The sequence below is a fragment of the Syngnathus leptorhynchus genome, chromosome 11 (genome assembly GCF_054491065.1).
Source record: "Syngnathus leptorhynchus isolate UIUO chromosome 11, UIUO_Slep, whole genome shotgun sequence".
Taxonomy (NCBI): domain Eukaryota; kingdom Metazoa; phylum Chordata; class Actinopteri; order Syngnathiformes; family Syngnathidae; genus Syngnathus; species Syngnathus leptorhynchus.
In genome coordinates this window covers 11,896,026-11,917,288 of record NC_141205.1, presented here as the reverse complement: position 1 = coordinate 11,917,288, position 21,263 = coordinate 11,896,026, and the positions used below count along the sequence as shown (strand labels likewise).

The following is a 21,263-nucleotide window of genomic DNA, read 5'->3' as shown; positions in this document are numbered from 1 at the left end:
ACTCATCCAATACCGTATGTAAATGTATGGCGGGATTTGATGAGCTCAGCAGAGGAGCCAGAGCCAGTAGAAGTTGATGTCATTGGGTTTGTGAACGCACCACGGCCAGTTGTCGGCTCTTTGGTTACACGATGGCGGCCGCGACTCGCGGAGGAGGACAACTTCTATGTTCCGACCAGGAAACTGCTCCGAGGCGACGACTATAATTTGGAGACGCGAGCCGGAGCGAGGGAAGCGAATGACAGCGCCGTTCAGCGGGCCAGCGCCGGGGATTTTCCGTGTATCCGAGCAGGAGGGCTTGAAGAAGAAACTCCCCCACTGTTTTTTATTTTTCCGCCGACTGTCACTTTAGCCGGTTAGCTGTTGAAAGCTAAGGCAGCTCTCACCGAGTCGCTTGTAGCCGAACGACGGGGATTAGCGCCTTGCGAGGGCGACTAAAATGGCATTTGGTTCCCACGTGTTAAGCGAGCTGGTCGAGAAGGGTACGCAGAGAGGCTTTGGGGGCCCGAAGGATAAGTTTGCGAGCACTCATTAGCTTAGCCGCCTAGCCGTGTTAACGCTTCACTTGTTCACTACTACTGGCGAGCTCTCCAATTAGCATTACCCCCCACCCCCTGTAGTTTGCACTGCTCATCCCGACCAGCGAGTGTCTTATTTTCCCCCCAAATATATCATTCAAACGGCGGTTACTTAACGGAAGGACGGAAGTGATTTGACTTCTCTACCTGGTAATTATCTTCATTCTCTAACTCTGCCTTCGTCGAATACCTTTTGCTTGGTGAATGAAGTTCTAATAGCAACGTTTTCGTCCCTTACTTGCATGCAAATGTCAAATCAATTCTAGTTATAAAAAACGAGTGAATGTATGCAGTTGCACTGTAAGAAGAGGCGCCTGGACTTTCTATCGACTCATCCTTGGACAGATTAACGAAAGTCATCAAGATTACATTTGTAGTCGTGCAGGAAGCTTCCTTCTCTCTTTGCTTCAGTTCTGGTCTAGTTTGATGGACGTGGGGGGCTGTTTGCCAGACTGTCCCTTCTGTACTCAGTCATGCAAGTCTTGACACATGGCATCTGTCGTTATGCTTACGGACGGGCATTGTTTTTCTACCTGAGTCGTGCACAGTGGACAATGTTTATTAGTTAGTGCCTCAGGCCCCCCCCCCCCCCCTGATATAGTTGATTATTCGTCTGGGAGATTGGAACACCAACTCCTGCCACTCTGGATCAAGACAAGCTGTCCCTCGTGTCCGGTTGGAGTAACACCCTCAAGCCAAAATCAATGCCTTCACCTCTTGCCGTGTTCGCCTGCCGACCCAACTCGCACCCATTCCAGGAGAGGCATGTGTACCTGGATGAGCCCGTCAAAATCGGCCGGTCGGTGGCTCGCTGCCGGCCGACGCAGAACAACGCCACCTTCGACTGCAAGGTGCTGTCGAGGAACCACGCCCTGGTCTGGTTTGACCACAAGACTGGCAAGGTAAGTCTTAGGTACTGAAGATCACGGTTCTGTTTGGTTCTCATTTGATACCCTCCACAATAAATGAGGGATGACTGTATGACACAAACCTGATCTCAAAACAGTTCAAATATTTAAAACTCATCTTCATAATCTAAATGAATGGTTTAACATGAATAGTTGTTCCGTACTTTGGGGGGGGGGGTACTTTGGGTATAACCACTTCCTGCTCTCGTGGTTTCTCAAAGAGCTCCAAAAAGTAGTCGACATTCAGCAGGTTGGAGCGAATTCTCTGTTCAAGTGCCAGTACTTGGGAATTACCTACCCGCTGAAATTGGAGCGGAAATCTCGATTGACGAGTCGTGTCTTCACTATTTCATCTGGTTAAACCATCTCGAGCGAGCAGGTCATCTCTTCCCTTGCTTCAGTCCCTGACATCTATGTTTTAGCCTTTTTCACTGTCACTTCTCCACTCAACCAAAATCCGTATCTGAATTTGGTCCCCGAACTTGGTGCGTCCTGCATCGTTTGCAAACGAGTCTGGGCACTTGATAGGATCTATGCCAGATTCTTGTGTTCACAATTGGCCAAGAGAACCGCATCAAGCAGGAAAAGTTGCATCAAAGGAACCAAGGAGTGCCTTTATGGAAAAAGCAGACCAGCCCAATATCGCTATTGGCAATCCTGCCCGATCGCCTCGTCGTCGGGCGGCAACTCCACAAATGGCCAGCTCAGAGTCTTGAGTCATGTTTAAATTACCAGAAGACCTGTCACATGCACGCACACACCAACACACTCTCGCTTTAGTTCTTTTTTTTTTCTTTTTTTTTTGACCTGCCATCCCTTGGGCAGACTTCCCCCTCAGAGTGTGAACTTTTAATTAAAGCCGAACAAATTGGGTTATTTTAAGGGCACACGTCTGCCATGCGGTCCTGCGGCAGAGACAAATCCAGCATTGTGTTGTGGAAGGTGATAAATAATCTCAAAGCAGCACAGGAAAATGTCCCTAGCATCCAGAGGACTTGTTAAATAAAGACACGCGCTGGGTTCCTCATTATTACATGGCCAAAGGGAAAAAAGGCCTTCAAACGCTTTGGGATTTATGCACTAGCGTGCCAAAATATTTGCCGCTCAAGTTATGCCTGCTTGACAAATTACCTGCAAGTCCTTAATCCTGCGGACAAACTGGGCCGGGCCGACCCGATTTAACCAAACACGCCTCATTCTGGCGGAATACATGTCACGACTGCTGCTCTTTTTACACCGCTCACAACAGCTGGATATTTTTCTGCCTTTTATGGTCTCGCTGTTGTTTACCGGCGCATCTGATCAATGTCATGGATCGACCAGCAAATTTTGACATTACTCCCAATCGTGGATTTTGCATAATATGCGAAATATTTCTCCCTATTTGATCCAGCCCAAGAAATCGGTGTAAAGTCTCGTATACTGTAAATAACAAACAAAGCTCACTGTGGTTTCATCCCCATTAAAGTGGTTTTTTTGGGAGGGGGGGGTTCTTAAACTTTACTTATCAGAGGTCTGTAGCAGACGTGCATAATATGTGCCTCTGTCGTCACTCAGCCGCCGAACAGGTTCAGCAGGTCCGGGGAGTCGCAGGCTTAGACCAAGTGTGGGCCATGTGGACACTTGGGAATTTGAGTTTTCCGCATCCACATCAGATTAGCGTTCGGGTGCCAACAACAAACAAATACAACTAAGCGTCGTGTCTCGATTTTTGAATCGTTAATACCCGATGTGTAGTCATTTTTATGTTAATTATATTTGATCTAATTGTTCCATTGGTTCATTTGAATAGTTGTGTCTTAATGTATGATTCATCCCACGACCAGACTAATGTTTTTGTAATATAGCATATAGTCAATTCATTTTCACCATTTCAAAGTATATTGGCATGCCAACTGTGGAGCATTTAATATTCACTAGATGTTGTCAGATGCGCACAGGAATTAGCTAGCGGTGGCTTTGCTCAATAACTGTCGCTTCCTCTTGCAGAAAAAAAAACAACCTTTAAAAAAAAAAAAAAAATCATGTGACTTTGCACTTTGAGAGTTTGATCACGTCGGCCACAGTTTTACTTTGTGTTCATCTGTGTTCAACGCCAGTGACCATTTTTTCAAGGTAGGAGTGTTTGGCAACCAAACCTGACGTGCGAGTGTGCGGTGCTTAAAACATGGCTTGTACATTATGAAAAGCTTCGGGCATGGCAGTTATGTTACATTTTCCATATTATGAGCAAAAAAACAGAATTGTCTCCGTAAGGGCTCCCCCGGATCCAAACATATTAAGACGGCACCATCTAAAGGGCGCCGTGTCTTAGTTACCCCACAGAAGCTGAAGCTTGCTAGCAAGCCACTCAGTGGTCCGCTCGGGCAGATCTGTATCAGATTAAAGCAGATTGACGACCCCCGGCGTCATTGGCTCATCCACGTGCCAGATGAGCGGATCACACCGGCAAATCCTCCAAGAGGACGTCTTTGAGCAAGATTCATCCACGAGGTTGTAATCTCCAGTTTGCCCACTTTACGCCACTTTAGAGTTAAGTCCTGCATGTTTTGGTCACGTGAGCGAGGAATGCTGAGAAAAGGTAGACGATAAACAGCACGTGAGGGTTATCAGCTCTGGTACTTGTTGGCACGTAAATGCCAGGCCAGCGTGTGCTCACTTGTACTGACAACATTTTTCTCAAGGTTTTTTTCCATGCCGTGTATACTTTGATGTTGACCTATTAGAAAATGGGGACATCCGAGGAATACGGCCATCGGAGTTGCCAAACCGTTGCTTTTCAGTTTGTCATAGGTTAGGATGGCGATACTACGGTTTTTCTTTTGTTCTAGGATGTTTTCAGCACCCATACAGTGTTTTAGCTGTGTATATATAAATCAGCAACACACCCTACTGTTGATGAGTCACAAAGTTGCTTCAGGCTTCAGGTGCGGCCACACGGAGATTCCCCCAAGCGCGTTTAAATGTAGACCAGGGGTGCTCACACTTTTTCCAGCATGCGAGCTACTTATAAAACAACCAAGTCAAAATGATCTACCTACACACTACAAAAATGTTAAACATATAACTATTTTCAAATGTATGAAGGATTCTTTGTATGTACAATGTATGTTGATGTACCTTGCATAACCGAATAGGCCAATATTGCACAACACACATCATAAATATTGAATTGTTTTGTAATTATAGGATGATGGGCTGACAAAAAAAAAAAAAATTAAAGTCACGCTGCGATCGAGCAGTACTGCCTCCGCGATCGACCAGTAGATCGCGATCGACGTAATGAGCACCTCTGATGTAAACGATCCAATTGGACGTTGAAGAGGTCGAGGGCCGATTTGTCCCAAAGGAAGGCTCTATGTATTAGTCATAAAACGGACGGCGGCCCTCGGGGAAACTACACGGTTTGTAGAACTCGACCCTTCCATCCATTCATGATGGAGGAAGGAAAATACGGCGTCTGTTTCGTATTCCAGAGAAACGTCCCAAAAGTGGGTGTAGAAATCTGGCGGCTGTGGCGATGAAATATGCCAGTTTGGGTTGACAAGCGATGCATTCATGACAACAGAAAAAAGAAGCTGTCTGCTTCACTTTGACATTGACACAGAATGTCTTACGTTTAAGATGTTCTCATAAAAAAAAAGTGTATTCACGGGTCTCGCTTTATTCAACAAATGTTATCAAAACAAAAAAAACAATTTTAACCTAAGTATGCACACTGGCTAACGGTTAGCTGCTAACCTGCACTCACAACAGCCAACTCTCCAAAGTCATTGGTTACCAGGCCAGGCCAGGCCCCACCTCTTAAAGGCACACAGGTACAACATGACGAGGCCGTGGAGTTTACGTCCGCAGTGTGTGCGTCTGAACCGCCTCTCCATCCTCTGTGTGTACGAGATGCAACGAGATTTTATGAGCGGACGTTTGTTGCTGAACGCTGACGGAGTGCAAGTCTATGAAGCTGTATGAATTTTTCCAGCCCATAAAGTTTTGCCAGATTTTGCTGGGTGGAATGTGTGACTACAATACAAGATATCTTTATTTATATAGCGCCTTCGCCCTAACTTAGGTCCCTCCTCCCTGTCTCCATGTTACCATGGGGACAAGTGCTAAGTGTGTGTGCGCATGTGTGTGTGTGTGCTGCGGGTGGGCACACTGCAGTCTGATGAATGGTGAGCTCAGTGGAACTCTCTCCTCCCTCTCCAGTAGATCAACGCTGTCTTGTTTTCAGTCACAATGACGAGGTGATGGATGAAGCGCTCTCCCCCCCCCCCACCCACTATCATGCGCTTACATCACATTGCGTGTGTTTGTCTGTGTGACCAGTAGCCCGTGCGCGCTTCGTCTGATGTGTTTACTTGCCTCCGTAAGTACACGCTTAACATTCACGTGCCGTCGCTGCCCGACGTGCGAATGAAGAAAGGAGTGCACGAGTTGCTGCCGTCGTCGTTGTTGGCGTCAAGGTTTTTTTGTTCACACTGTGCCGCTGTTCCTGTTCGAGGAGAGCCGCGTCTGTGTTGTGAAACGCCCTGCATCGGAGCAATGTTTACCAAGCGTGCTAATAAACGTTGTCCGTGCTGAAGGATTCCCACGTGATCAACATCAAGTGTTCATTCATCAGTTTAAAACTTGTTGATTCACATCAGCTCATCAGTCGTGTGTATAATTTGGCGTCTCAAGAAGCAAAACATGTCCACTGTACGGCAACTTGCTTGATGGCCAAAACAGGTAAAGAAGCAGGAGTTCAGAACATTCAAAGAGACTGTCTCCACCCATCTATTGTCCCCAATAAGGTTGTGGATGACTCGGGCTGAGAGGCATCGTACATCCACAACTACCAGCCAATTGCAATCATATTTTCTTAATCCTTTGTATTGAATGACTAATATTACTGCCGTACTGATGAGCCAAGGGAGGATTGGAACGTGACTGTAGATCTATATAAACAGATGATTTTGTTCAGACCATAAAAGTTTTTAGTTCTTACCTTGCTGACAGTTTCGACTGCTACTCCAGTCTTCTTGTGACTGTATCGCCGTCATCTATCTCAGATTGCCCCATTGAAGCTTATGCAGTCCAAGCCCCCTTGTGTTTTTGGCAACTTTTATCTTCTGTCTTGCTTATGCACCCAAAGGACTTTTCCTTTCTAAGCAAAATCAACATTGATGATATGCTCATGTTAATTTTCAGATTTGACGACCGTGAGCCGCTTTACACTATATTGAGACATTTAATTCACAAAAAGTATTTTATTTATTTTTTCTCCTCCCAGTTCTACCTGCAGGATACTAAAAGCAGCAATGGGACCTTCATTAACAGCCAGCGGTTGAGTCGGGGCTCGGAGGAGAGTCCGCCCTGCGAGGTCCTCTCGGGAGACATCATTCAATTTGGTGTGGATGTCACGGAGAACACACGCAAAGGTATACTGTGGTTTGGCTGCTCAAAAGTTTTCTTTATTAAGGCAGCGCTAATAGTTAGCTGACCTTGCTAACCTGCATGTGCTGCTGCAAACGGGCAGCACTTGAATGGTCAGACCTGGGATTGCCCTTAAGGACACCTTGTGGCTCACCTCAAAGCTCACACACATGCACACAATATGGACATGTTGGTCAGATTTTCAGCTCCACTACCAAGCCTTTCAAATGAGTGTCTCAGCCAAAGTTCATCCTCCATGACCTCATTCCAAATGGCTTCTAGAATCACCACAATCTGGAGTCAACTTGGCTCACAAACAGGGGACATTAAAAATTGAATTGAAATTACTAATGTTTATTTTTTTTGTGTGTGACTTTGTTGTGTGTTTCCAGTCACACATGGCTGCATTGTGTCAACAATCAAACTCTTCCTGCCTGAAGGGATGGAGGCACGCCGACGAAGCGAGTAAGTAGAACACGGATCCATTAAGCTCCGACATGAGTCGCTTGATTGGCTTTCTTCAAAAAGCCCATCGAATCTATCTCACTTGTGCTCAACGCTGGCCTTTAAATAAAATAGAAGGGTTTATTTCTCTCAGATATTAGCTCCTCTGTCAACAGCCATGCTTGTTAGTGTAAGCAGTGCACGCCAGTGGCGACATGCTGAGAAAGAAAATCAAATTATTGTGTAAAATCATCCAGACCCATCTTAGATATTTACAATACTTAAAAAAAAAAAAAAAAGAGTTGTAGTTGTTTTGCACAACACCTCCCCCCAACCATGTAGAGTCCACCGAAGCAGTCCGCCTCCATCACCTGATGAGGTGAGTCAGTGTGCCCATTCCCCCCCCCCCCCAGTTAGCTGTAGTCATGAAGTACGCTTGTTCACGCACTGCTCATCTCGAGGGGCGGAGCTTGCACAAGTTCAAGGAGGACCATCAGTTTATTCTGCATCTGGCTTCCGAGTGTATAAGGAGAGAACGTTGATGTTTGCAAACGGCTGCTTGGAAAATCAGGTTAGAAATCTCAGCTAGTTGGTCAGGCGCCGATAGTGAGGGTGAACTTTGATCTCCGCCCTGTGTCGGTGCGCCATCCGCTGAACGCAGCAGGAACGCAAGACAGGTAACGGCCGTTTGTCCACAAGCCCGAGCAGCACTTTTATTTGACTTGTACTTTGTGATGTTAAGGTCCCACACTGAATTGAAATGGAATGTTGTTTCCCCACCCAGCAAACTTGACACCGATTTTGGTCTTGAGTCTTTTGGTTTAGGAGCTGACATAATTGAGTAGCCTTAACGAATGCCGACTGCTTTTTGAATTCAAGTTCAATTTAATATGTGTGAGCCAGCGAACGGACACTTGTATTTGCTCAGAGTTGTTTTTGGAGGTGTTACCAGTCAGTTACACATTAACAGACGCCTGAGTCAGCCATCATAGATATGTTGCTAAGTGGCGTTAGTGACACACATTCAACTTCATCTTTTTCTTAAGTAACAGCTGGGCAATTATGGCCTAAAAGGTCACCAGAATCATTTTTTACCAACATTGGAATCCGGATTATTCGTCACATTTATTTATCTATCATGCGAGGGAAAACATTGGTACTTTTACTACACTACTTTGCCAGAATATAATGTGCAGAAAGTTTTCACTTCACCAAGGCTCTCCTTAACTTCACTGATGCTCTAGTGGTACATTTGCCTGTCTTGTGTGCAGGCACCACATATGGCGGTGTGACTTAAAAAAACAACAACTCTTCACCGTCTTGTTTGTTATTTAGACATCTTTGAATCTTTTGCTGACTAAGTGAGAAAGTGCTCTAAAGCAGAGTACACATTTATATACACGTTGTGCACGCGCTTCAATTGGCACTCAAGAAAAGCAGTAAATGAGCTGAGCGATTGTCAACAATGACTATCTTGGCAATATTGCTGTTGTTTGTGTGTCTTCCCCTCCCATCTGATCTGATTTCACCAAATGTTCTCTGTCTTTGCAGTGTCATCCAGGCTCCGCTGCCGCTGCCTGTAGACAAGGTGAGGACGTAACGTGCTTGGTGTGTGTGTGTGTGTGTGTGTGTGTGTGTGTGTGTGTGTGTGTGTGTGTGTGTGTGTGTGTGTGTGTGTGTGTGTGTGTGTGTGTGTGTGTGTGTGTGTGTGTGTGTGTGTGTGTGTGTGTGTGTGTGTGTGTGTGTGTGTGTGTGTGTGTGTGTGTGTGTGTGTGTGTGTGTGTGTGTGTGTGTGTGTGTGTGTGTGTGTGTGTGCGGTGGGGCGTGTAGTGCTGACATACACTTGGCCAGGATTTCTCTCATTTTCCCTGGTGTGTGCGTGCGTGTGGAGTGGTCAGCTGATGTGGGGAATGTGTGGATCGCTGCCACTCTCTTTCTTCCCCTACAAATTTCCACGAGTGGGCGGAGTGAGAGTGTGCAGATCGCGTCCGCTTAGCATAGTTGGGCTGTAAAGGTTACAAAGAAGAGCTTGTGGTGTTCTGTTCTGTGTCTTCCAACTGTCAAAAGAACAGCAGGGGGGGGGCCAGTGTAACCTGTGTAAGGAATGTAGCGTGTGCGACTGACCTCATTTGAACCAAGTGGCATGAGGCTCTCAGTCGCCTTTCACATCCAGGCCCATTTCATGTTGACTGCTTGAACTTTGACCTTTGTTACTGGATTCAAATACTCACATAATATTTGAATACATTTTTTTGAGGGGCATTTCCAAACAATTTCTCCATTGCGTTGAATAACTAGGACTTGAGCATCAAGTGGCACAAAGCTACTATGTTGAATGAACGGTTTGCCAAATTGGGACACTCTGCCCGAAAAGTCGCAATTTTTACGAGTGCGTGTAAAATGTGTTTGCAAAATTGTTGCATCATTGTCATGTAAAACAGCAAAGTACTGTTTCAATAAACCAATACAGTAGCTAGCCTCTTAGCTATGTAAGCTAATGTAGCATTCCCGTTTTGAATTTGTGTGACAAATACTAAATATTTGAGCTTTTCAATGGGCTGTCTGTCACCTAACTGTATTTTTGTGTTTCTTTTCTAGGTTGCAGCCAACACTCCCAGTATGTATTCTCAGGAACTGTTTCAGCTCTCCCAGTATCTACAGGTAACACAGCGACATCTAACGGCCGCACCTTTTTCTTTCGCCTCAAAACAAATGAGCTGCCTTATCTCTTATCGCACAAAAATAGAGATATTCAATGGTAACAAATGTTCAACTTAAGCCAGACAATACCGTTGTTGCGAGCTGACTCGGTACTGTTCTGGTTCTGCCTGTGCGACAGGAGGCCTTACACCGAGAGCAGATGCTGGAGCAGAAGCTCGCCACGCTGCAGCGTGTGCTCACCACTACTCAGGAGGCCTCGGAGAGCAGTTGGCAGGTGGGAACCACCTCTTCGGAAGGACGAACGAATGGATGGATGGATGGATGGATGGATGGATGGATGGATGGATGGATGGATGGATGGATGGATGGATGGATGGATGGATGGATGGATGGATGGATGGATGGATGGAGCCAAACACTTTTTCCTTTGTCAGGCACTGATTGATGAAGACCGTCTGTTGTCCAGACTGGAGGTGATGGGCACTCAGCTGCAGGCCTACTCTAAGGTGAGCCACACTTCCTTCTTTTCTCTCTGGAGTCTCCACATTGTCATCTCAAGATTGATCCATAACCAAAGTGCATTTTTGGCATCCGCTGTCAGTCCCAGACAGAGGACGGCATTCGTAAGGAGCTGCTGGCCCTGCAAGAGGACAAACACAACTACGAGACCACAGCCAAGGAGTCTCTGCGGCGGGTCCTGCAGGAAAAGATCGAGGTGGTCAGGAAGCTCTCAGAGGTGGAGGTGCGACCCGCGCTTTGCTCGCTGTCGGCCCGCGAACGCAAAGCTCTGCGCTTTTTTAAGTCGTTAGTCACTATCCCCGCCCGCAGCGCTCGCTCAGCAACACTGAGGACGAGTGCACGCACCTGAAGGAAATGTCCCAGCGAAGCCAGGAAGAGCTGAGGGAGCTGGCCAGCAAGTACAACACTGCCGTCAATGAGATCAAAGAGCTCACTGAGAAAATCAAGGTGAGGCCTCGTGACGGGTTGTCACCAAGCACACTCCCTCCAATGTCAACTGGAATGCATAACAGGAGCCCACGGCTGCTCCGGCCTCAGTCCAGTGGCCGTCCATGCGTTGTGGAGTTCATTTGTTGAGCTTTTATATTCTCCAACTGGTACGCTCTTCAAATCATTTGGACTCATGAATTTCCTCCGGCAGACAGCGGAGGGGCGCCAAGAGGAGCTGACCCAGCGTGGGGCCTCGGAGAAAAGGGAGCTGGAGCTGCGCATCGAGGAGATGGAGGAGAAGGAACAAGTTCTTCAGGCACGCATCGAGGCGCTGCAGGCCGACAACGACTTCACCAATGAGAGGCTCGCTGCCCTGCAGGGTACCCGAGACACACTACCTCCAAATGATACCGCCACATTTGCAAATTTGTCACTTGAGCCCCTGTGCCACCAGCCTTGCCTCGTGCTTACGTGTGGCTGATTTAAATATGAAGTTAACAGAACACCAGAGAGGAAACTCATTCAAGTCATAAACAAAAGAGCAGAAAATGGTTGGCAATGTGGCACGATGACAAAAAAACAGTTTGACATCTGAATCAATGCTTTGTCGGGTGCTCGGATAACAAGGCAGCGTCCCCGCAACACACTAATGGCCGCCATTGGGATAGCCAACTTCTCTTCTCTTTCCCTTGCTGTTGTCAACAGTGCGCTTAGAGCAGCTTCAGGAGAAAAGCGTTAAGGAAAACAACAGTCTGGGTGAGTCCACGTGTCTCCTCCGGCCATTTGGCTCACTTCTTCCGCTCCTGCATGCGGCAAGTTTGATTGCGGGTTGCATGCTGCTCTGTCTTTCTCCATCACGTCTTGTTCTTCCTCTTGCCGCTCCTGTCCACGGTTCAAGTGTCACAACTTGGGTGAAGCCGGTTCATTTGTCTCAAGAATGACAGGGAAGGGTGTTTGGGTTCTCTTTGTGAAACGACGGTGCTTCCTGGACTTTCTCAAGTGGATTCTCTAATGCGTCTCGGTTGGAAAAAAAAAAAAAGATCAAGGTTGGGCTGCTGATTGGCGTCTGGTGTTGGAATGAGCTCACTGAAACCCCGTAGGTGCACGAGCAGTGAAGGCTCCCTCTGCAAATTGGCGTTTGTGTGATGTGGTCACGTGACAGATGAAGACGAAACCTCCCCCGCAACGACGGCGCCCGCAGAGGAGCGACCGGCCGAGGACGAGCTGAACCGGCGGCCGCCCGAGAACCGCGAGGAAGATGAGGATGAGGACGATGAAGACACAGACACAGACACGGACGATGGTGCAGTTGGAGATGTGGATGGTAGTCCACATATTCAATTCAATCTGCGGACCTCATTCAGTCTCAGTCTTAGTTAGGAGTTTCTCTTGAATCCTGAATGTGCCGCGAGCCACGCATCCTTTTTTTTTTTTTTTTTTTCATTTGAAGTTCTGGTAGCGTTTTTGAAGCAAGGCAACACTTTGTGAACACAAACAAGAAGTGACCAATAACAATTTGCCTACTAAGTCTTGAACCGATCGATATTTGAGTTTGTCACTTGAGCCGTCTTTGTCTGCGTTCTGTCCATCCACTTCTTGTTGCCATTTTGACGAATACCCCCTCAGATCTCCATTGTGGCATCCGTCTTATGTGTTCCTCACAAATGGTCACTCGCTCGCTGCCTTATCTGGAGGCTCTTTGTGTCGCACAAGCTTCTGTCTTGAGAGAACACGCGATGAACAAGTAACTCCGGTTTCTCTGTTTCTGTCAGACAACTGTCACGTTAACAACAGCGGAGGAGACACCACTCGAATCCAACAGTTGATTGAGTGTCCGCGTGAGTACAAATCCAACCTCACGGCGCCTTTCAGCTTTATATGCACTTTGTTTTATCTTGGAGTTTTCCCCATTTTTTGGAGAAGGGTGTTCTTTCTTTGCCGCTGGACTCCTCCACTTGGATTCTTCGTCAGCGGTGGAAGCTCGTGACATAGTAGCATGATTATTTCAACGCATGGGAATTTCTTTTGCACGCTCATCTGTAAGATGCTTGAAATGTCGCGTTGCACTGAAAAGTTTAAAATGTTATCTCTAGTCTGCTGGAAAACTATGAAACTGTTATTTAGCCCACCTAAAGAAGTCAGTTGTGTTGTTAATTTCCCGCGGTTGCTTGCTTGCTTACTGCAGCGGTGAAGCAGCTGAAAGAAGCAGTCAGTTCATCCCTCCACAAACTGGCCAACTTGGATGGTGAGAAATGTTGAAGAGGAGGGGTTGTGTTTATGAATCCCACAATTGCTGCTTCATGCCATTCGTTTTGTCTGCGTGTTTATCAGATGCCCACCTACAGAACAACCAGACGGACGGAGACGACATGCTCGCCAGCCCGTTTCGACTCAAAAGTAAACCTTGCTGTTCCCGCAATCACAAAATGAGATGACATTTTCAATTTGATGAACACTAATTCTCAACTCTAGCGTATTTGACAACAATATAATTTCTACGGCTTTTAAAATGGATGATTCAGAAAAGAATGCAATCACAAAAGCACGGGCACGCAGCGAAGAAACGCTAACTTCTGCTAACAAGCCAGGCTAAACTTGGCTCCTCAAAGGTTTTTGCCTCAGTCAAGATGCATCACTTCAACATCCTTCCTTGACACCAAATACTACTTGTATGTGCGTCCACAGAAAGCCAGATGGATGCCAAAGAGTCGGACATGTCGGATACCCTGAGTCCTAGCAAAGACCGCAGCAGTGACGATACGTCAGGTCAGCCAAACTCATTTGGAAGACATTGTCATAAATTGTTGTGTCCTTCCTGAGGTAGTCTTTCATACTGTACACCTAGGAGAGTTTTTCTTTTCTTCACTTTACCTGTGCAACTCACAAGATTAAAAAAGTAATTGAAGTGAATAATAAGAGATCAAATGTCGTGAGTGGAAAAAATGACGAATGAAAACCGTTTCAGATGGCAATATGGACGACCAGGAGCTCAACGAACCGCTGAACAGAGTACCTCTGCTCAAAGGTAACAGTGGCAATGGGCAATGTTTTTGTAGTGTTCTCATGAAAGAAAAAGAATCTGCTCGTAAGGCGTACGTGCTCCAGGTAGTATTAGTGCACCACTACGACCAGTATCATGAAGCTCTTACATTTTGTGATGGTAAATTACATTGTTGTTTTTTTGTAGCAGAGTTGCATCGGGCCGGCTTGGAGCCCAGCGACACGGAACAGGTCATCCACCACCTCCACAGGGAGCTTCTAGAGGCCCAGGAGTTAGCCAACACCGGCAAACAGAAATGTCTGGAGCTTCAAGGTGACAACAAATTCTGCGATAATAACTACAATCTGCATTCTAGCCCATTGGACATGATAATGTGTGCATGTGGGAGCCCCAGCTGGTCGCTCAGGAACCCGCAGGGTCGCTTGTCGCTCTTTAGTGTCTTTGAGTGTCCAGAGAATCGCTATGTAAATTGGATGCCTTCATTTTTTTATTTAGCTCTGCTGGAGGAGGAGAGGAAGACTAATTCTCAACAGACGGAGGAGTCGACCAAACAGATCCAGTACCTGCTGAGTTAGTACATGCACACATGCAGTGTGATTGCTAAGCGTTGATGCAAATAGAAGTAAAGCTACAACGTGGTGGGAGGGAGAAAGATGATGCTCATCACTAAAACATTACGATACAAAATACTACACGTATTAAAATATCTGACAAAAATTTGATGTAAAGTACACAAATATTAGGAATAAAATGTAAAAAACATTCTAAAATAAAATTGGGCACGATTCGTGGCTTCTACAGTTTGCTCCGTTGACCTGAGCTTCCACTTCTGCCTTATGTTTTGTGCATGTACAGCTCAGCTCGAGAAGCTGCAGGCCGGCATGGAGGACCTCAACTCCGCCCAGGAGGAGGTAGCTGCCCCTCCGCTTGTCTCGGCTCCTCACAAACCATTTCACGTCTGGCGCGTGTCCTCCCTCCCGCCTGTCACAGATCCTCGTCCTGCGGCATGCCATGGAGGCGGCCACGGCAGAGCGGGAGCGCGACATCGCCGCCCAGCAGGAGGACCTGGGCAGTGTGCGGCGCGAGCTGGAGCGCTGGAGGAGCACAGCCGCCAAGTATGAGGAGGAGATCGGCCGGCTGCAGGAGGACTTTGCGCGGCAGCGGCAGCAAGGCGACAACACAAGCCACCTGCAGGGTATGCCACAGGACCACATTAAAAGTAAAACAAGGCCATCCCCACTTAAGTATGAACGCAGTACGGTGGCAATGAACTCGATTTGCAGCTAGTTAACAATTCTTAAAAAAAAAAAAGGATGGCTTCGAGCTGTTCAAGTTTCCAGTCCAACTAAACAAAGCAGGGATAATTAGGACTAGCCACGAGCTTTGCCTTTGTAAAGTCCGTTGGCTCGGGGAATGGTGTCCTAAACGAGTATGTCTGGCCTCTTTGGTCCTAGGGGAATGCGCCACACTGCAACAGAGGTGTGCGTCTTTGCAGCTGGACTGTGACGGTTTGAAGGAGGAGAAGGCAACACTCGCGGACAAACTGCACTGCCTGGAAGCCGAACTGTGCAGGTACACCCGATCGAAGGCAGTGAACCTTCGCTATCTCACCCTTCCCCGAGATTAGGGATCAAAACTGTCGACAAAAAGATGCCACTAGTAACTGCTGCTCCCCTACTAATTTGCCAAATTAGATGTCAACTCAAATCGGGATGTAACCATAGGATTTGATGACAAAGGAGACGCTTTGGCTATGAAGAGCTCAGAGTTGTTTGCCCCGCTCATTCTTTTGTTTTGCTGTGCTACACAAATACTGAAAATGTGATTTTGGACCAACTGTAGAGCTCGGTGCCATTTTGCAAGTGACTGCATTGAACTAAGCGACTTTTGTTTTTCCCTCCCCGCTCGGGTCTCTGCAGCACCAGGGCTCAAAGTGTGGTCCTCGGTGGCGTTCTGGAGTCTCTGGAGAAGCGAGAAGAGGTTCTGCATGGCAAGCTAGGTTCTCTAAAGAACCAGCACCAGCAGGACGAGAGTCGGCTGAAGAGCCAGCTGGACCGGGCGCAGGACCGCACGCACACACTGCAGAAAGAAGTACACGTACACACACAACATCGTCTGTTCATTAGATCGGTAGTCCCCAGGCCGCACAAGAAAGAATATATAGCTTGCATTATTTTACACCTCGGTGACGTGTACATGACATCACATAACTCATTACTCGTGTTATGCTTTTGGCACCAAGTTATAAGGACCCTGCAAGTCAAGTTCCATAGAATTGATTATGATATTATACTGTGGTGTTCCCATACAGAATTCCCCTATGGAATGGGATAGTGGTGTTTATGTGGTAACGCACTTCCGTATGATTGGCTGGAAAGACAGTACAATGATGTTTAGGATTGCGGTCGGTCTGTTTTGGGGAAATGGGATTGTCGTTCAAACATTTTTTGCGGGGAAAAAAAATCATCCATAATCTGTGATTATTTGATTTAGTGACGCTTTCGATATTTGATTTAGATTGATAGAACACCGGTCTATGAAAATATTGTCTGACAGTAATCCAGTCCATGGTGCTAAAAAGGTTGGGGGGGACCACTCAATGATATGACAGGACACGTAGACGTACTTTGTGTCACAGTATGAAGACACGCAGTCGCTGCTGTCGGACCTCCGCCGGCGCTACGAGCAAACGGAGCAGGAGAAGACGAACATCCACCAGGAGCTGGAGCAGTGCAGGAGCAACCTGAAGTTGCTGCAGGACAAGAACAGTTCTGTGAGTGCACGCGCACACACGCACACAGCTACTATGAGGGTGCATGTCGGGGCTAAGACGAGCAATCGCCCGTAGCTGCTTTTTGGGTTGGCTTCTTGATGTTTCCCTGCTTTTAGTCGTCTTGTTCATTTGCAGCAGAAAAAGTGGCCTGCGTGTGTGTGTAACGTAATTTTCGGACTGAGAGTCGCACTCCTGGACGACTCAATGGAACCTCTGACGGTTGTCGGCCATCTGTTCCGTGACACCGCTCGACGTTTCAAGACCAAATTCAAACCCTTGACGTTCGTTATATGACGTTGCATTAGACTGTAATGGTGATAGCACACACACACACAGCCAACCATCATAGTCGGTGCGTCAGCGTGAGGTCAGCTGAGGTGTGGCGGCACGACCCGACAGCCTAGTCTCGGCTGACGTGACGCAAACGCGGGTTTGACCCCCCCGTAGTTTCCTCCTCTTCCGACCCTGCATCAGGATGTTTAGCTCGGATAAACGCAATCTCGTGGCCGGATAAACAAAGGGTTTGACATCATTTATTTGTCAATTCTTACCATATGTCTGCAGATGTGGCCTTTCCACCAGATCGTAACAGGTGGCCGAATGAAACCTATTTGAATTTTGGCTACCAGGTCTGACCTCGCACATTCTAAAGTCACAGAAAGTTAATGGTCGTTATAATTGCGTTGACATTTTTTTTAATTATTGAGTTAACAGAGGTATGCAGTGGAACCTTGGGTTAGTAATTCCAAAAAAAAGGTTTTGTGGCCATTCCTGCAGTAGTGAGGTCTTGACTTTTGTGGAGGAAATGATGTCATAATGACTGCGGGGCAACCCTCACAATTTTTTTTTTTTACCCTTTTCCCTTGCCACCGCTGCTGTGTCCTCCCATGTTTATTTGCCGGCTGATTTCTTCTTATCCCTATCCCTATCCCCCCCCCCCCCCCCCCCCCCCCCCTTCCCCTCCAATAGCCATCCATACTGCAGCCTGTCCAAGCCATTTTCATGGGTCTTGTCCTGGCTCTGCTCTACTGGTGTTTCGGCCAGTTGTGGTAGAAAGGTACATGCCGACGTGTGTCCGTCTCTGCCAGTTTCCCCCTTCCCTGTCTCGCTTCCGGACCCTTTTTGAAACTTTCTGTTAAAAGGCATCATTTTTCACCCCGCCTCTTTTGCCAAGTTACTGACACGGGTTGGTCACAAGAAGTCTTCTCTCCAATTTTCTCTATTGAATGCTGGGATTTAATGAATGACTTTCAATTTCCCGGATTGACTTTGTCTTTCCATTCTGTATCAGTGGCCCTTTTACGGGTAGATGAAGAAGGCGGGGGCAAAAATGCCCACAGAGTTGCAGAAAGGGCCAATAAAGATTGTCTCTTTCTCCGCGATGTGAAAATGTTCCATTGGCCGAGGCATTCAGGGGCTCACATTTGAAACACACATTTGAAACTCTCCTCACGCGGCACCTGTGATCTTCTTTTGGATCCTTCAACTGTCACAGAGTTTGACCCTGAACTCCCTAGAGGACATTTTCCTTCCATTCTTTGCTCATCCCGACACCGCACACGCATGTTGGTGAACGCGTCGCACACTCGGAACTCTGCTCCTCAAAATCTCCAAACCCAAAAGATGCGATTGACGTATTTTGGAAAAACATTGTCCCTAAGGAGCTGAGTTCCATTTTGTCCCGAGCTCCCCCCCCCCGCCTTCTTTTTCCCCTCACGCTTGCGCCTGCTTTACATCCTTGCTTGAATTTGTTTTCCAGTCTGCTTGATATTTTTTGCCTTGTTTCAAATTCTTCCTGTATCTCTTATGCAAGCAAACCCTCAAGGTACCAAGACTGTAGTTTCACTCAGAGCACAAAGCAAAGTCCATCAGATTAAATGCAAAGGGAAAAAAATATATACACCCTTAAAAATAAAAATTAGAGCAACGCTGGAAGTTGGCTCAATTGCGTGCGTGTTCATCCGCGATGCGATGACATCAGGATGAGTCCAAACAATGACGAGCACAGACGTGACTCGTCTGTCTCAACGAGAAGGCCATCATTAAATATGACTGGCGCTCGGCTTTTGTTTGTCCAAACGGCAGCCTTGTAATTCTCAATATTTTCCACATTGAGGGTCTTTCAAGGTCCAACTAACACTTTTCTTTCCCTTCTCCTGTCCTAGTTAACAAAATTGACACCACATACAAGCTGCTAACCGCAAAACCATTGTTGCGTGTGTGTGTTTGTGTCGCCGTGGTGGTTTGCGTGTGCATGTGCACATTTTGTGTGTGCCAACAGGGCGGCTGGAGCCCCTGGATGCCGGCCATCGCAGTGATGGTCGCCGTGACGGCAGCCATCATCTACCCCAACCTCTCCAAAAGCAGCTCGGCCTGAAGCACTCGGTCTCGCGCACATGCACGCACGCACGCACGCACACGCACATCCCGTTTATTGTGTGGGCCAGACAATGTCAGTCACAACCCTACAAAAAGCATACACACACACACACACACACACACACACACACACACACACGTACGTGCATTGTTTGCAAGGAGTGCGCCACTGCGTCACTTGTATAAAGTCAAATTGTACATAATTGTAGAGGGAATATAAAAGGTTGTGGTTTCTCACAGATTTATTTTGTTGAATGGCGGGAAGTTTCGTTTATTTGGGGGGTTTTCTCATTTTTTAATCATTTGTGCTCTTTCTCGGTCGTGGTGATTATTTTTCCGTTTGTTTTTGTCAAATTGCCACGGAGCCAACCGAACTTCCACATGAAGAAAGGCCGGCCGAACTTCCACACCAAGAAAGCCGCCTCGCGGCACAATCATTTTGTTTTCCTCTTCTGTCGACTAGCATAAATAACTAAATACATCATTTGTTGTTTTTTGTTTTGTTTTGCTTTTATCTTAAACCCCCCAAAATAGGTGTGTGTGTGTGTGTGTGTGTGTGTGTGTGTGTGTGTGTGTGTGTGTGTGTGTGTGTGTGTGTGTGTGTGTGTGTGTGTGTGTGTGTGTGTGTGTGTGTGTGTGTGTGTGTGTGTGTGTGTGTGTGTGTGTGTGTGTGTGTGTGTGTGTGTGTGTACACACACATACACACACACACACACAGTTATTGTTATATATAACATTTTGAGATGCAGGATTTTGGTTGCTGACAAAAATGGTAACAAGTTTTCAAAAAAAACAACAAAACGACTTTGTTTCAGAAGAGAAACAAAAAGAAAAACTCATTAAGTGGCAACAACGTGGTAACTCATGGCTGTCAGATTTGACCATTTGAAACAAATATCAATGCTGTCCTTAACAGAGAAAGAAATCAATTGTATTTTTATCCTAAGAAGAGAAATTTGAGTTCTTTAGTGGAAGCTCGGCTCGGCTCCAAGTTGGCCATGTTTAATGACATCTGAAATGGCCACCGGTTTTCCCCCATTATTGATTTTTCTTTCCGAGGGAGTGGGAGAGAGGTTTTGAAACTTGAAGCCAAATTATCAAATATGGTTAAAAAAAAAAAAAAAAGTTTTTATGTTAACTTTGAGGGCACTCAAAAGGGGGGTCAAAGTGCCTCTAATGTAAGTTAACACAGAAATGTGTGCACACAACCTCACGCACGCTCACACAGATTGCCAGTGCGTCAATGTTTGTGTTGTGCTCTTTTCTCGCATTTTCACACTTCAATCAATCGCAAGAAAAGAAATTGGATCAACTTGATCCATTTCACATTGACTTCACCGTCACTTTGTCAACTTCAGCTTTTTTTTTTTTTTTTTTCAACATTCTAAAACTTTTGTCAGATATTCCAATTGCCAAGTTTGTCAACTTCCCGCCAACTTTAGATTTGTCTCTTTTGTTAACTAGTCATGTTTTTCAAGTTTTGACAACTTCATGTTCACTTGGTCAACTTTCTGTTGACATCAACTTTTGTAACCGTGACATCAAAATTTTCCATGTTTACATTAAGTCTGTCAAGTTCCTTTCAAGTTTGTCAACTTCCGACCAACTTCGGTTTGACATGAACTTGTCAGTTTACAAGTTTGTCAACCTTCAAGTCAAAAACGTCCTTTCCACCTTGTCAAATTTTTGCATAAACTTCATGTCAACTTGCTTCCGAAGTCCAAGCGCCAAATTTCATGTCAACAAAAGGACCTTTAGCTGTAGCACCTTTTTTTTGCACGCATTTGTGTGCGCGTGCGGGAAGTTGTGTAGCACCGTGTATCACTGTTTGTGTAGTGTCTCGTCACATCCATGTTTGAAAAGAAGAAAATAAAGGAATTATCATGAGAAACACTACAGTGTACGGATAGAGCAAGAGAAAATTGTAAAATGAAAATGCTATTCAATGATGTGCTACTAGAACTATTTTGTTAAAGATCCGTTGTTAGCCATGACAATGGGGGAGTTGTGTAGATGAGGGCTTGGGGGGGGGGATATATATATATATATATATATATATATATATATATATATATATATATATATATATATATATATATATATATATATATATATATATATATATATATATATATATATATGTTTGAAATAAAGTT

At 46.1% G+C, this 21,263-nt stretch overlaps 1 protein-coding gene across 4 annotated transcripts; it reads left to right on the top strand.

Annotated features, from left to right (window-relative positions):
• The first annotated feature begins 38 nt into the window (after positions 1-38).
• On the top strand, positions 39-20,487 carry slmapa (sarcolemma associated protein a). 4 transcript variants are annotated; one of them, XM_085923294.1, is made up of 26 exons: positions 40-1,480; positions 6,759-6,906; positions 7,294-7,366; positions 8,897-8,933; positions 9,944-10,006; positions 10,185-10,280; positions 10,441-10,512; positions 10,608-10,748; positions 10,835-10,972; positions 11,166-11,334; positions 11,660-11,710; positions 12,117-12,278; positions 12,727-12,792; positions 13,140-13,199; positions 13,286-13,351; positions 13,640-13,720; positions 13,920-13,979; positions 14,145-14,267; positions 14,451-14,525; positions 14,811-14,866; positions 14,946-15,150; positions 15,410-15,527; positions 15,875-16,046; positions 16,594-16,728; positions 17,698-17,785; positions 19,010-20,487. In XM_085923294.1, exons 1-25 carry the CDS (start codon positions 1,283-1,285, stop codon positions 17,779-17,781), a joined length of 2,649 nt encoding a protein of 882 aa, XP_085779420.1. In that variant the 5' UTR covers positions 40-1,282; the 3' UTR covers positions 17,782-17,785; positions 19,010-20,487. The 4 variants fall into 4 exon arrangements, with proteins under 4 accessions (XP_085779421.1, XP_085779422.1, XP_085779420.1 ...); XM_085923293.1 differs by having other exon boundaries at positions 14,142-14,267; XM_085923295.1 differs by lacking the exon at positions 12,117-12,278 and having other exon boundaries at positions 39-1,480; positions 14,142-14,267.
• The last annotated feature ends 776 nt before the right edge of the window (positions 20,488-21,263 follow it).

What these genes read in the sequence shown, in the direction of transcription:
- slmapa (XM_085923296.1), top strand. Translation starts at nt 1,283, where the DNA reads ATGCCTTCACCTCTTGCCGTGTTCGCCTGCCGACCCAACTCGCACCCA. An exon ending in TGCCGCTGCCTGTAGACAAG is followed by an intron (nt 8,934 to 9,943) that starts GTGAGGACGTAA and finishes TTTCTTTTCTAG; the next exon opens with GTTGCAGCCAACACTCCCAG. An exon ending in TCAACTCCGCCCAGGAGGAG is followed by an intron (nt 14,867 to 14,945) that starts GTAGCTGCCCCT and finishes CGCCTGTCACAG; the next exon opens with ATCCTCGTCCTGCGGCATGC.